The 14,802-nt window shown below is 38.7% G+C and overlaps 1 protein-coding gene across 4 annotated transcripts in view; it reads left to right on the top strand.

Annotated features, from left to right (window-relative positions):
- Window positions 1-983: 983 nt before the first annotated feature.
- Window positions 984-14,802, top strand: part of LOC103516690 — a 40,889-nt gene continuing 27,070 nt past the window's right edge. Inside the window, exons 1-4 of one of the 4 annotated variants that reach the window (XR_003393550.1) lie at window positions 984-1,310; window positions 1,908-2,046; window positions 7,481-7,676; window positions 7,941-8,179. Coding sequence is in view for 3 of the 4 variants with exons in the window: in XM_026829012.1 (XP_026684813.1) it covers window positions 1,196-1,310; window positions 1,908-2,046; window positions 2,542-2,713 (426 nt within the window). In the remaining variant the exon portion in view is untranslated. Of the gene's footprint in view, window positions 1,311-1,907; window positions 2,047-2,541; window positions 2,751-7,480; window positions 7,795-7,940; window positions 8,184-14,802 lie in introns of those variants that run through there. The other 3 variants (XM_008481672.3, XM_026829013.1, XM_026829012.1) reach the window with 3 other exon arrangements.

Below are 14,802 nucleotides of genomic sequence, written 5' to 3'. Positions count from 1 at the left end.
TTGCAAACAGCGTTCGAGTGTGCACGGAGTTTATCCGGCTGCTGTCGGTTTTTCAGGTAATGATACGCCAAGCGCGCATTGTTTGCAAACGTTTGTGAACGTTTGCAAACAATGCGCGCTTGGTGTAACATCACTCTTGGATTTTTTTATTTGCCAATTATCAAAATCGGACTGTTCCGACTATTCTTCAACGAAACCAAAGTTCCAGGTCGGTCCGACATTTCTACAAGTCATCCGCTGACTTTTGGTAAGGATGTGTTTCATTTTGGTTTGGTAGACCTTAAGGTAATGTTACACCAACACTGTTTGCAAACGTTTGCACTGATGACCTGACTTGAGTATCCTTAGATTTGATAAAACTGTCTAAAGGTAACGTTACACCAAGCGCGATCATTTTTCCACAAACATTGGCTTGCAAACAGCGTTCGAGTGTGCGCGGAGTTGATCCGGCTGCTGTCGGTTTTTCAGGTAATGTTACGCCAAGCGCGCATTGTTTGCAAACAATGCGCGCTTGGTGTAACATCACCCTTGGATTTTTTTATTTGCCAAATATCAAAATCGGACAAACCCGTTTAGGAGTTGTGGTGGAACCAACAACCAAATAGGTATACAGACAGTAAACTAGAAGCAAATGCATGGAATTCAAAGACGGCATAGACTGACGAAGTAGGTCATGTATTTCTTCTGCCTTACTTAATTACAATCCACTCAACTTTGATTTGCAAAACAGCCAAATAATCTCGAAGGCTTTACATGATTTGGGCACAAGGTGGTACTGGTAATTTCAGTCAACTTTTCCGTCATTTTATTCTGTTACTTACGTTCACACTTCAACCAACAACCAAATAGGTATACAGACAGTAAACTAGAAGCAAATGCATGGAATTCAAAGACGGCATAGACTGACGAAGTAGGTCATGTAGTTCTTCTTACTTAATTACAATCCACTCAACTTTGATTTGCAACAGCCAAGTAATCTCGAAGGCTTTACATGATTTGGGCACAAGGTGGTACTGGTAATTTCAGTCAACTTTTCCGTCATTTTACTCTGTTACTTACGTTCACACTTCAGTACATAAAAATAAATAAATACATCTTTAAAATTACCCTAAATCTTTACTCTTTATTTTAATTCTACATAAAATCACTCCCGAGGACTTGACAGAAAACCGATTAAAATTTTCGCTGATCCAACATGCGTATCATGAAACAGAGGAATTCTCTCGAGTCAGCTTTTAGTGAAATCGATGCTGATCTCGATTCCATTGAAGCTAAAGTGAAAAAGCTTCATGCTCAACATATGAAGAGAGGTAAACAAATCTTGCTTGATCTGTGATAACCTGATAACCAAGGGGACTGCGGATCGAATCCCAGCAGTGAAAAAAAAACGGAAGTTTATTGTTCAATGGTCGGGACCCAATCCAAGTTTAAATTTGGTTTGTGGTCTTGCAATCTGATTGGTTTATTTCGAACTTGTTGGCCAATCAGATTATGCACTTAATCCAATCGTTTAACAAATTAAGTTCAAGTATTCCTTAGATTCTTTTGGAATCCTTTGTCCTAATTCATAATCATTATCATGGACAACCGTTTTCTGTCCACTGCTGAACAAAGGTGTCGTCTTCATTCCTCAATTGAATTCTGTCGTATGCTTTAAATCTAAACATTCATTGAATTATATCTCTTGTCCCAATTAGTTCTGGTTCTGTTCCGATTTCAGTTCACTGTACGAAGGGGATCCTTTGTCCTAATTCATAATCATTATCATGGACAACCGTTTTCTGTCCACTGCTGAACAAAGGTGTCGTCTTCATTCCTCAATTGATTTCTGTCGTAGGCTTTAAATCTAAACATTCATTGAATTATATCTCTTGTCCCAATTAGTTCTGGTTCTGTTCTGATTTCAGTTCACTGTACGAAGGGAAAATTCTATTCCAAGTACGAGACTCAAGTTCAGCCGAATCCTGCCACGGTAGAGTTTGTGAGGTCTACACTAGAGGCTGGACCACGGGATAAAACCCAAGTACCACAAACCGAAAGCCAGAGGTAAGCTTTCTCTAAATCTGTGTCGACACAGTCGACGCCGTCAATCGACGTTGACGGAAACCGTACACTGCCTCGACAACATAGATTCACCTTGTCGATCGACGGTTTCGACTATGTGTGGACACAGCTTAACTATCTGCCTCGGTGGTGTAGTGCTCAAAGCTTTCTCTAAATCTGTGTCGACACAGTCGACGCCGTCAATCGACGTTGACGGAAACCGTACACTGCCTCGACAACATAGATTCACCTCTTCACCTTGTCGATCGACGGTTTCGACTATGTGTGGACACAGCTTAACTATCTGCCTCGGTGGTGTAGTGCTCAAGACGCTCGCCTGGTAAACAGGATGCCGTGGGTTCAATCCCGGATTTTTACAAGCTTATTCCGACTTCGCACAAGCTTAACCCATCCTTTAGGGCAGTTTTCGTGTACGATGGTGTTTAATCCCAATCCAGATATGAAATTCTCTCCTCAATATACCTCTTCTGACTACAGGGTTTATACGCGACGTGGAAAAGTCATGGAATCTGAAAATCGGCCAAAAAGTCACGGGAAAGTCATGGAAAATAGTGAAAATTTAAAGAAAACCTGGACAAGTCATGGAATTTGTCACAATTTGAAGAAAACCTGGACAAGTCGTGGAATTTGTCACCCGGTCAAAAATTAAAAATGTTCAAATTAAATATGTGAATTTTTCCGAAAAACGGCCTGCGGCGCATTCTCCTTCATATTCCTTGACGTTTGCATATATTATTTAAATGAAGAGGTAATCTTACTGATTTTTAAGTACCTCCGCCCCCTAATTTTCTGGAAAACTCATAAAAAATTTCTGGAATAGTCATGGGATTTCATTCCGGGAAAAGCGTATAAACCCTGGGCTAGTGACTATACGAAGTAACGAAGTCAACTACTCTTGTAAAGGGATCTAATGTCCGCAGTGTTTAAGTGCCTCAAGAGGTTAAAAGGGACTTTCCAGTCCTATTCAAGTAAAATAAGCGATATTGTTAAATATTTTTCTCTCTCAATAAGTTAGATATTAGCAGGAAATGTATTTTTTATGCTAAATATTATAAAAATCAAGTATGCTATTCAATTAAATTTTCTCTCTTTTTAATATCTCCTCTCTTTCTAACCCTCTTCTGTCCCCGTCTCTCTTCTCTCTCTCGCTCTCCCTCTTTCTCTCCTGTCTCCTCTCTCTCTATCCTCCTCTTCCCCTATCTTCTCCTTTCTCGCTCCCCCCTCTTCTTCATCTGAGCATAGGGAAGTTTTAATATGGAAAGTCTTGTTTGCCTAGCGCGAACATAATATTACAATATTAGCCCGTATAGTGTCCTCAAGTTTTGTCTAGCTTTGGACTTTAAACAGGGAATATATCAATCTGAAATTCCCCTTACAAAAGAAATAGCAAAGGTTAAGTGCGAAGCTGCGAAGGACATCCTCAAAATTGTAGATAAAACAAAGTGTCATACTAAAAGCAATCACCCTAGGGCTGATTGAAAGGCTGACGAAAAACGCCGACCCCGTCTGAACACGGGAAAAGGCGAAGAAGACGACGACAACAAAGAAACAGTAGTGTCCTCAATTTCACATTTCATGAATAGTGAATTCCTTTCTCCCATTAACCTAGAATGACATTTTGTTCCTGATGGACATTTAGAGAGAAGAGACGAGAGTTCTATAGGTAAACAAGCAGAAACACTAGCCATACCTACAGGGGAAGAGAAAGAGGGACAGATCAAAACTGAGGTGGAGAAATTAGGTTGAAAAAGACTTGAGAGAGAAGGGAGGAGGCGTCAGATAGGAGGATATGGATGGGTAGGACAAGGGAGGGTAACGTCGACCCCAAATGAAATTGGGAAAAGGTGCAGTAAAAGAAGAAAACATTATTCCTATTGTCTGTTTGAACTTTGAAGTTTTCGAACTTTTTGGCCCTCATCAGTTGGCCACAAAACCCTGTGGTAAATCAATTAGAACAGCTTATACAGAGTCAGCAGAACTGTCATTTCTGCTGTCTCCCTTGTATCCTTCATTTGTCCCTGGATCTCAAGATTTTTGTTTCACTTTTGAGTTTGAGTCAGAGTCAGACACTTTTCAGTCCTTTGCTGGAACAACTTGTTCTAAGCTTGCAGAATGCAACTACCTGTTCTAAGAAGCTGACAGTCTAAATAAAGCACTACTTGGTACTGGTAGTATATACAAGGTATTTTATATCTATTGTAGTAGCACTTAAAACGTTGTTTTATTTATATTCTCTCAGTTACTTGTTGAACGTATGAAGAGGGTTCTTCCAAAAAGGAAGAGGGAACGAATAAATAAGCAACTAAAAATGTTGATGTTCGCAACATGCTGGAGCAGTGTTCTCTTTGGTATTTATTTTAGTCTGGCAGAGTTCTCCTAAAGGAGCTCTTCCACCCCACCGCTCTTTAAGAGATTTGTTTTTTCTCTTATAATATAAATAGTTAAGAAACCCTTTTTCAGAGGGACTGAACAACGAGTACTTCCTAGAAGTTCCTAACGAGAAAGTTACGTAATCTTGGCAACAATTTTCGTTTTTCTTTTCTTCTATCTTCCCCCTTTTCTTTTTCTCCAACTATTTCTTCTTTCTCTGGACTTCCTACGTTCTCTTCGTGGAACTTATCTTTTGCCCCATCTCATCCTGTTCGTCAACTTTCCAGTCCTTCTACTTGACTCCTTTTGTTTTCGCCTCTTATCTTTTCTTCCTCCTACTCCTGCCGTACCTATTTGTTTCAAATGACTTCTGGCTGCGGGCTTCCCTTTTCACAATGGTTGCTCTTTTTTCTCAGTGTATACTGTTTTCCTCTTTTTCTCTTTTCTTAAGACTAGGCCACTTGTTAACTCTTTCAACAGCATGATCATTCAGGCAGAATGAACAAAGTTTCATTTTTGCTCTTACAACGGGTATTCGTCGTCTTGTGGGATGTTGAACTGAATGAACTGAAAATGTGACTGCTTGTCAAGGCACAGACATAAGACATTGGTAGTGGGCACTGGCGTATACCCACCCTCAAAGCGACATTCCCCGGGCAGTTAAGGGTCTCTATTTGTAGTTCATACTTTACTAAAAATGTCTACCAAACATGTAGAGAACCCCCTTGGAGAAAACCTGCCGTTCCAAGATGGAACCTTACCGGTTGAAGATTCACCCCGGGCGGGAATCCAAACCTACAAGGGAGACGCTCTACCCTCCGAGCTAACTAGACTGATAAGACGGCAAGAAGAATTTAATAGATGCCTCGTGACTTGTAATGGCATGAAGTCATAAACTGAGAAAGTCCATGGAAAGGCGAACGGGTTAGTAACAGAATCCATTATTAGAATAAAAGAGCGCAAACATTTTTCACGCTTCCATGCTCCTGGGACGTCGGAAAACAAGAGAGAGGCGGAGGGAAAGCTAGTGTTGACATAAATGACGGAGTAATCTGAGAATCTATTCGGAGTACAGGATATCCCCATCTCTCCTAAGTGCAGAACAGAAGTTCCCAATCAGAGGTTCCGCGGAAGCATTTCTGGTGGTATGCGGAGAGATTTGAATTTTTGTGATTTGTCTCGTAAATACGAAAAACTAATCTGGCAACCCTAGTTGGGAGAGAAAAAATCTACAATCAATGCACCAAAAATTGTGACATCGTCCTACAATTAACAAAAAAAAAAAAAAATTCCCTGTGGCGCTATATAATATCTTTATTTAACCCCCAAACCACGCCCGGGGCGGATTTTATCCTGATGGGATAATGTTCGTTCTCGGAACGGCTGGCTCTCTCCTATCCTGTCTTCCTTCTCTCTTCGATTTCGGGACGATAAGACCCTAGCAGTTACAGTTCCCTCTGTCAAACCTCTTGAAAAAAAAAAAATCTGGCAACCCTAGTTGGGAGAGAAAAAATCTACAATCAATGCACCAAAAATTGTGACATCGTCCTACAATTAAAAAAAAAAAAATTCCCTGCGGCGCTATATAATATCTTTATTTAACCCCCAAACCACGCAAGATTGATGTTTGGTGGTACGCCAAAAGAACCTTGAGGTATCAGGAGATACTCAAAAGTTTGGGAACCCCTGGTGTAGTGTAGGATTTCTCCATATATCCTCAGCATATAGGATTTCCCGACGGTGAGGATGTGAGAAATGGACGAAACAGAGATATATGGTCGAATCTGAGACTTATGATCTAATCTGAGATATACATATGGTCGAATCTGAGATATGGTAATGATTGGACAGCACATTTTGAGACTTGTGATATAAAGGACAGTCGGGCGGAGAGAAAAAGGGAAATATTGCAATTGAGAAGACAGGATTGATTTTGTGAGAGAGAAAAAATGACAGGCGAAGAAAAAAGCGATATATGGTCGAATCTGAGACTTATGATCTAATCTGAGATATACATATGGTCGAATCTGAGATATGGTAATGATTGGACAGCACATTATGAGACTTGTGATATAAAGGACAGTCGGGCGGAGAGAAGAAGGGAAATATTGAAATTGAGAAGACAGGATTGATTTTGTGAGAGAGAAAAAATGACAGGCGGAGAAAAAAGGAAAAAAAAGGCTGAAAGTTGAAATTCAGAGACAGAGTAGAGTGGCTGGACAAGCCAATGCATTAGGTAGGAAACGATCGAGTAATGGATCAAAATAGGGGATAATGGATTAAAAACAGATAATGGAAAACGTACGCCTTGTTTATCTTGCCTCTTGCTTAGACGAGACTAGATGAAGCCTAGATGTTAATGACAGATGTCTAAAACTCCATTAGACAGAAAACGCCAAAGTGGTAAGTAACAGCGAAATTTTTTTTTTTTTTTTTTTTTTTTTTTTTTTGCCGAAATCTGGCCTATAATGGGCCACGGTGAGGTAGTTTGACGACTACCTCAACTCACCTGGTCAACGGAAGGCCCCTGGTTCGTATCCCAACAGAGGCACCGGTATTTCCTCAATTATTATTCGGTGAATCAATCACAAATATGGCTCAGGTCGTTGTTTGGATAAAGGGACTTGTTCGTAGATTTGTAGAAGCTTAATCTATCCTTTAGGACTATTTGCCCCTACACCTAAGTCTCGGAGTGGGCTTTTGTGTATAAAGGAAAGAAAAAAAGAAGAAACATTTATTTATTAAAACAAACAAATAAGTAAGCTGCTGATCTGTGACTGGTTGATCAACACAGCACTATCAATAATTTATTCCTTTGGAAATCCTTTTTAGTCTCATTCCAGCAGTTCCCTTTCCTTCATTAGCTTACTGACCAAGCCCTTGTCTGGATCAGCATTATTATTTGCTATTCCTCTAATCAATTCACAGTTCATTTATTTATTTCATAAATAACAGGTATACAAAAGTGTCTTTTCTAATACTGACTTCTGAAAACTTCTAAAAATAGAAAGTAAAAAATTCTGTTCGCTTTTTTGATTGTCTTCAGGTACGGCTGGTATTGGGACGTGTCCTTCTCAGACCCGGACATTCTTCGGGACAACCGCCTCAACTTTCGTCACCAAAGCAACCAGCTGATCAAACTGCAAACCCTGGTCAACCTTGCGTCCAAAGTCAACAAGGGTCTGGACAACCCAAAGTAAAAACAAACACAATCGGAGTTTATCGAAGACAGTCGAAGTTAAGCGAAGTCATACGAAGTAAACAGCGGAAAAAGTCGAAGCTAACAACAGCAGTGTCTACGATTTCCGAGTCCAGTGAAAGTCAACAGAAGTAGTATTTCGATCATAGACGAAGCTTTCGATCTTTCGGGACAACCGCCTCAACTTTCGTCACCAAAGCAACCAGCTGATCAAACTGCAAACCCTGGTCAACCTTGCGTCCAAAGTCAACAAGGATCTGGACAACCCAAAGTAAAATCAAACACAATCGGAGTTTATCGAAGACAGTCGAAGATAGTCGAAGTCAAACGAAGTAAACGGCGGAAAAAGTCGAAGCTAACAACAGCAGTGTCTACGATTTCCGAGTCCAGTGAAAGAAGTAGTATTTCGATCATAGACGAAGCTTTCGATCTTCGGCGGAGTTTCACGAAGTTCATCTCCGATGGTATACGGAATTCCACGAGGCTGTTTTACATCTCCATCCACAGCTAATTATGCCAATTGAACTGCTGCTTTGCTGTTAAAGTGTATGTATTGTATTTCAAATAAAAGTTCTACTAGTTTGCCCGTAGGTTTTTTTTTTTTTTTATTTATTTATTTTTTTACCCAATCTTGTAAAAAAATCGAGCTTTTATTTGCCTACCACAGTGAGTAATTTAACCCTTAAGTTCATACCGTATCACATATGATACATGAACTTCTCGGTACCACTGCTGCGATCTGTTAGACTTTTTTTGAAATTTGTTGATTCTGAGAGGTTCTCTATACACTTGGCAACACTTTGTGATAGAGAGTTATCACTTTGTTTGGAATTTAAGAAAAATATTGCCATTTCTGTCGTGAAAACCAGCAGGTGTCTTCAGAGGAAGATTTTGTGATTTTCAAGGTAAGTTTTGATGTATTTCCGTAAATATTTTTACTGTCGCAAAAAATATGGTCCTATTTCTTGTTCTTTCATAAATAAGACAACGCAAACAGATTTACTTCAATTATTATAGCAACTTAGCAAAACGCCAATTTGTTTGTGTATCACAGATGATACACCATGCACTGAGAGTCATGCAAATCAGACGACAAGGATGTAACTCAAAACCATAGGTGCTGCGGTTGGCGGTATTTAGGCCGATTTTTGACGGTTTTCCACCGCTTTTGGCGTTTTTCCTTTAGGGAACTTACTGCATGGTGTAACATATATGACACACTAAGGTTTTACCGGTATATCTCGGTTAAAAAAAAAGATAAAAAAAAAATAAAAAGAATGGGTATCTTAGAATTCTCTAAGGCAACACATATATTTTTTTCGGCAAAAAAGAAAAAATCATGCACTTAAGGGTTAATATTTTTGACTAATTTTATTCTTACTCCCCTAATTCTAAGAATTCGTTTACCTTGAACCGTAGTAACCGTTTTACTTTTTTTACTCCAATTTTCAGTCTCATTTTGGCCTAATTGGGAGGCTTAAATTTCAGCAGTTAACACTAATCCACTTTGGTTTTTTTTTTTTTTTTTTTTTTTTTTTTTCTTCTTCTTCTTCTTCTTCTTCTTCTTCTTTTTTGGGTAGACAGAGCGCTGGCTTTAACAAAGAGAAACCCCTAGGATTAAAAATCTTGTAAAAGATGGCTTACTTTTTTGTATGCAAGGTTTAAAGTCTTGTAAACATATTGGGTTACTTTTTTTGTTCGTTTAATAGCTCTCTGGAATGTTTTTGTTTCGTTAGTCGGAAATATCTGCCTAATTGGGATTTATACCTTTAAGTTTATCCCCGTGTGTGCTGGTTTTGTGTACGGATTTTTCTCTAGGGAAAAAATAGGACAATTTAATAGGGGATGGAAAGATGAAAATAAGGTAGGGATGCACCGCTATAAATAAATTGAAAAAAAGTGTCAGCCCAGAGAGCTTGAAGGGTAGCGCGCCTACCTTGTAAACGCTAGATCGCGGGTTCCATTACCAATGGTGGTAATTTACCATCCTTGGCAAACTTTATCCTAAACAAGGTTCGTTCTTGGAACGACTGGCTTTCTCCTATCCTGTCCTTCTTTCTTCCATTTCGGGACTAAAAAACCTCAGTAGTTACAGTTCCCTCTATCAAACCTCTTGGGGAAAAAGGAAGAGAAGAGCCCAAAGTTGTGAAACGTTTCGAGGAAATGATGGGAGATTGGATATGAAATAGGACGTGAAAAGTGAAAGAAGTAGAGATGCAATAAAAGGGTAAGAAAGAGGAGAAGGGAAAAGACCGAGAATATAAGGAAATAGAACAAAAAGTTTTTGTGTAAAAGTGGAGCACACAATCAAAATGGAATTTGAATTGTACAGATCGAAGAGAAAGGGGAGGAGAAAATTAAGTGGGGGAAATAAACAGAATTGAAAATTAAATGATCAGAAGAAAATCAGATTGGAAAATGATACTGGATGTAAACGCTAGATCGCGGGTTCCATTACCAATGGTGGTAATTTACCATCCTTGGCAAACTTTATCCTAAACAAGGTTCGTTCTTGGAATGACTGGCTTTCTCCTATCCTGTCCTTCTTTCTTCCATTTCGGGACTAAAAAACCTCAGTAGTTACAGTCAAACCTCTTGGGGGGAAAAGGAAGAGAAGAGCCTAAAGTTGTGAAACGTTTCGAGGAAATGATGGGAGATTGGATATGAAATAGAACGTGAAAAGTGAAAGAAGTGGAGATGCAATAAAAGGGTAAGAAAGAGGAGAAGGGAAAAGATCGAGAATATAAGGAAATAAGTAGAACAAAAAGTTTTTTTTTGTAAAAGTGGAGCACACAATCAAAATGGAATTTGAATTGTACAGATCGAAGAGAAAGGGGGGGAGAAAATTAAGTGGGGGAAATAAACAGAATTGAAAATTAAATGATCAGAAGAAAATCAGATTGGAAAATGATACTGGATGGTAAAGGTAAAGGTGTCTTGGGAACAGAAAATGAAATAGAAAAGTGAAAGAAAAGGGAAAAGAACCAAACCAAAGAGAAGATGAAATAGATAAGGAGGAATAAGATAAGAGAAAAGAACCAAAGATAACGATCACGATAAAGAAGGAACCTGATGAAAGTAGAAGACACGATTGAGACTTGTGAACGCCTCTGAAAAGGGAAAAATTTCAAGATAACCATAAAGAGGACGACCAAGACAAGAAAGAATCTGATGAAAGAAAAAGACCTGATAAAGACTTGATTGAGAATGTTTCTGAAAAGGGGAAGAAATTGAAGATTGCACGGAATCCTAAAGGTAAAAGAGTGAACACAGAGAAAATAAGGAAAAAGAAGAAGAGGTAAAAGAGAAAAAAGAAGAAGCAAAAGAGAAAAAGAAGAAATACAAAAGAGGAAAGGAAGAAGATGTATTAAAGCGGAGATTATTAGAAACAACTTTGAAAGGATCAAAGAAAGACGAAGAATACCCAATAGAAAACCTGGCAAAGAAGATCGCAGGAGATTTAGCAAATTACAATCTCGAGAAGTACAGAATTTGCTGGATTGTGAAAAGTGAAAACATATAAGAACATATTATACCTTTGTTTGGTTTATTCTATAGGTATCCTGTCCTTTCAGCTTTAAGTTGGGGGGAAGTTGACATTTTACAAGATGTTGTTCTTCTTCTTCTCCTCTTCCTTTTTCTTCTTCTCCTTCTACTCTTTCCTCTTCCTTCACCTCCTCCTCTTCCTTTTTTTCTCCTTGTTCTTCCTCCTTTTCCTTCATTCTCCTCCTTCTTCTTCTCCTCCTCCTTCTTCACATCCTTCCTTCTTTTTTTCTGAAAGGATCAAAGAAAGACGAAGAATACCCAATAGAAAACCTGGCAAAGAAGATCGCAGGAGATTTAGCAAATTACAATCTCGAGAAATACAGAATTTGCTGGACCGTGAAAAGTGAAAACATATAAGAACATATTATACCTTTGTTTGGTTTATTCTATAGGTATCCTGTCCTTTCAGCTTCAAGTTGGGGGGAAGTTGACATTTTACAAGATGTTGTTGTTCTTCTTCTCCTCTTCCTTTTTCTTCTCCTTCTACTCTTTCCTCTTCCTTCACCTCCTCCTCCTCTTCCTTTTTTTCTCCTTGTTCTTCCTCCTTTTCCTTCATTCTCCTCCTTCTTCACATCCTTCCTTCTTTTTTCTTTGCTCCTGGTTTGTACAAGCTGTTTTTCCCTGTATACCCCAGTTCTGAAGGTGCAATCAATCATTGTAGCGTCACAATTTTGCTTATTGCTTTTTTTTTCTGTAACCCCTCCGAACTTACTTTTCAGTAGCTTCGATTGATGTCTATGTAGAAAGATACTTGGGAAAGACATGCTTAAATTAAATATAAATAGACATGATTAAATTAAATTTTGTTCAAAGAGTTGTAGGTACGTCAAAAGAGTTGTAGTTGGAGATACCTTTTCCCTATTTGTGATTGTATCCGTATGTAGGTAGGTACATATAAGTTTTCTTTTCCCGTGGTAGTGTGTGTAGATTGTAGATAGGTACTTACCTACATATGTACTTTGTTTTACCCATCCCATTGAAAGTATGATGGATTTTTTTTTTTTTTTTTTTTTTTTTTTTTTTTTTTGCAATTTTGAGCCCCTGTATTTACCTTTTTTAAGAAATCCTTTGTTTTAGGTACAATTTTATCCGATTTCGATAAAATTTCTCGTTGCCTTCGATCAGACTATAGGACCTCTGGAGACCCCGTAAGAGTCTTTTTGCTTCATTGTTGGCTTGAAACTGCTAGCACAAAGGAGCTCTTCAGTCATACGGTTTCTAAATGAAATATTTGTAACTGTTTTGAAAGCGCCAAGGAAGATTGCACGGAATCCTAAAGGTAAAAGAGTGAACACAGAGAAAATAAGGAAAAAGAAGAAGAGGTAAAAGAGAAAAAAGAGAGAGAAAGACACAGCCATGGCCTTATTATATTCCAGTGAAAAAGAGAGAGATAAATGGACAAATTGAGGAGAGAGAGAGAAATGACAAATATCCACTTGGAGGGGAAAAAATGAGAAATTACACAATTATTGGAGCAAAAACGAAAACTGAGAAAGATAGACGCAAAGAGAGAGAAAGAGAGAAGGAGAGAGAAGACACAAGACGCAACGAGAGAGATTTTCACGTCAGGTATTTGCTTTATGAAGAATAGAGAAAGAGGAAAACAGAGAGAGAGAGAGAGAAAGGGGGAGTGGAGGAGGAAAATAAGGAGAACAACGTATTATAGAAAAAGCACTGGGGAAAGACAAATTAGATAATTAAAAAAGAAGATGGAGAAATGGAGAACGCGCAAGAGAGAGAGAAGGGGACAGAAAGACAGAACGAGATTGAGAAAGAGAAAAGATATCTGCCCCTTTTTGTCCTCTCTCCGAGAAGGAGAGAGAGAGAGGGAGGCGAAAAGAGAACGAGGTTGACAAAGAGAGAGACGTTTCCCCCCCCCCCTCTTTCCCTTCCTATAACTGAGAAGAAGATAGTCAGAGAACGGGAAAGGACTGAGGTAGGAGAAAGGTAAAGAGAGGGGAAGGAGAAAGTTTGAATAGATCAGTTGCACTACTTGGGTGATGTAATTTGTTGGTTTTTTTTTTTTTTTTTTTTTTTTTTTTTTTTTTTGCAATTTTGAGCCCCTGTATTTTTTACCCTTTTTAAGAAATCCTTTGTTTTAGGTACAATTTTATCCGATTTCGATAAAATTTCTCGTTGCCTTCGATCAGACTATATGTATAGGACCTCTGGAGACCCCGTAAGAGTCTTTTCATTGTTGGCTTGAAACTGCTAGCACAAAGGGACTCTTCAGTCATACGGTTTCTAAATGAAATATTTGTAATTGTTTTGAAAGCGCCAAGGGGGAACAAACAAAGTATTATAATAAACTAGACCTTGTTTAGACTGCTGGGGTAAAGGGACTTTTCAGTCTCATCCCAGCAGGATAAACAAGCTATGTTCTATTCAAGCGCCAAGGGGGAACAAACAAAGTATTATAATAAACTAGACCTTGTTTAGACTGCTGGGGTAAAGGGACTTTTCAGTCTCATCCCATTAGGATAAACAAGGTATATTCTATTCTACTTACTTGTTTCGTTAACGCTGAACATAACATAGTCGTCCTCATCTGCTTCCTCCAAATGTTCGAAACTCCCCAGAGTCACGCTGATCGCCATGATGATCAGCACGAAGCTTGCTCGAAATTCTCCGATCAGCAAGATCAGCGAGTTGACCATTTCATAGTTTGCACGGAGGCGGGAGGGTCATGTTACGGTCGAACGAGGGTAATGGAAAGTCGTGTGAGATTCGCCATTTTGAATTCCAACAGGGGCAGTTTTGTCTGGAGAAATGAATTAGAACACAAGATTTTCCGTCCTAGCTGGCGAAGATAGGGTGATTAGTAAAGGATTGCCATTTTAAAAGTTTGCACCTCGATTGGAGACTTTTTGGTGTCAGAAAAATTCGGGAAGTTCTTGCGAAACTACGAGTAAAAAGAAAAGTGAGAAGAGTTCCTCCAATAAAAATAATTAAATTAAAATAGAATCCTTCTAATTCAAAAGTGAAATTAAAAAAGTCAAAATTAGCTGGGATATAGGGGAAAAACCACCAGTCCCCAAAAAATATAACCCAGTTTTTTGCACCGAAAAATTCCAATGCTCTAGACAACTCCAAAAAAAAATATATACCAGGAAGTAACGCAAAAAAAGTATTTCTGTACAAAGAAAAAGTTCAACTTTATCAAAAACGATCCCGTAATAGACCAAACTCCCACCGAAAAATGCCCCCAACTGCGGTTGGACTGAAAATTTGTAAAACTGTCCCGCAAAAAAGGCAAGTGTCTCACAGCTATAAATTAAAATCAACAACTCGTCGAAAAAAATTCGTCTGTAAAATGAAATGAAATTTAATGAAAAATTAAGTTTAATGACCACTTGAAATTTTTACACGCCAAAAAAGAGACAAAAATAAGATCAGCGAGTTGACCATTTCATAGTTTGCACGGAGGCGGGAGGGTCATGTTACGGTCGAACGAGGGTAATGGAAAGTCGTGTGAGGTTTGCCATTTTGAATTCCAACAGGGGCAGTTTTGTCTGGAGAAATGAATTAGAACTCAAGATTTTCTTCCTAGCTGGCGAAGATAGGGTGATTAGTAAAGGATTGCCATTTTAAAAGTTTGCACCTCAATTGGAGACTTTTTGGTG

This window comes from Diaphorina citri, unplaced genomic scaffold, assembly GCF_000475195.1.
Source record: "Diaphorina citri unplaced genomic scaffold, Diaci psyllid genome assembly version 1.1 scaffold1644, whole genome shotgun sequence".
NCBI classification, from domain to species: Eukaryota; Metazoa; Arthropoda; class Insecta; order Hemiptera; family Psyllidae; genus Diaphorina; species Diaphorina citri.
This window is presented reverse-complemented; position numbering and strand designations above follow the sequence as displayed.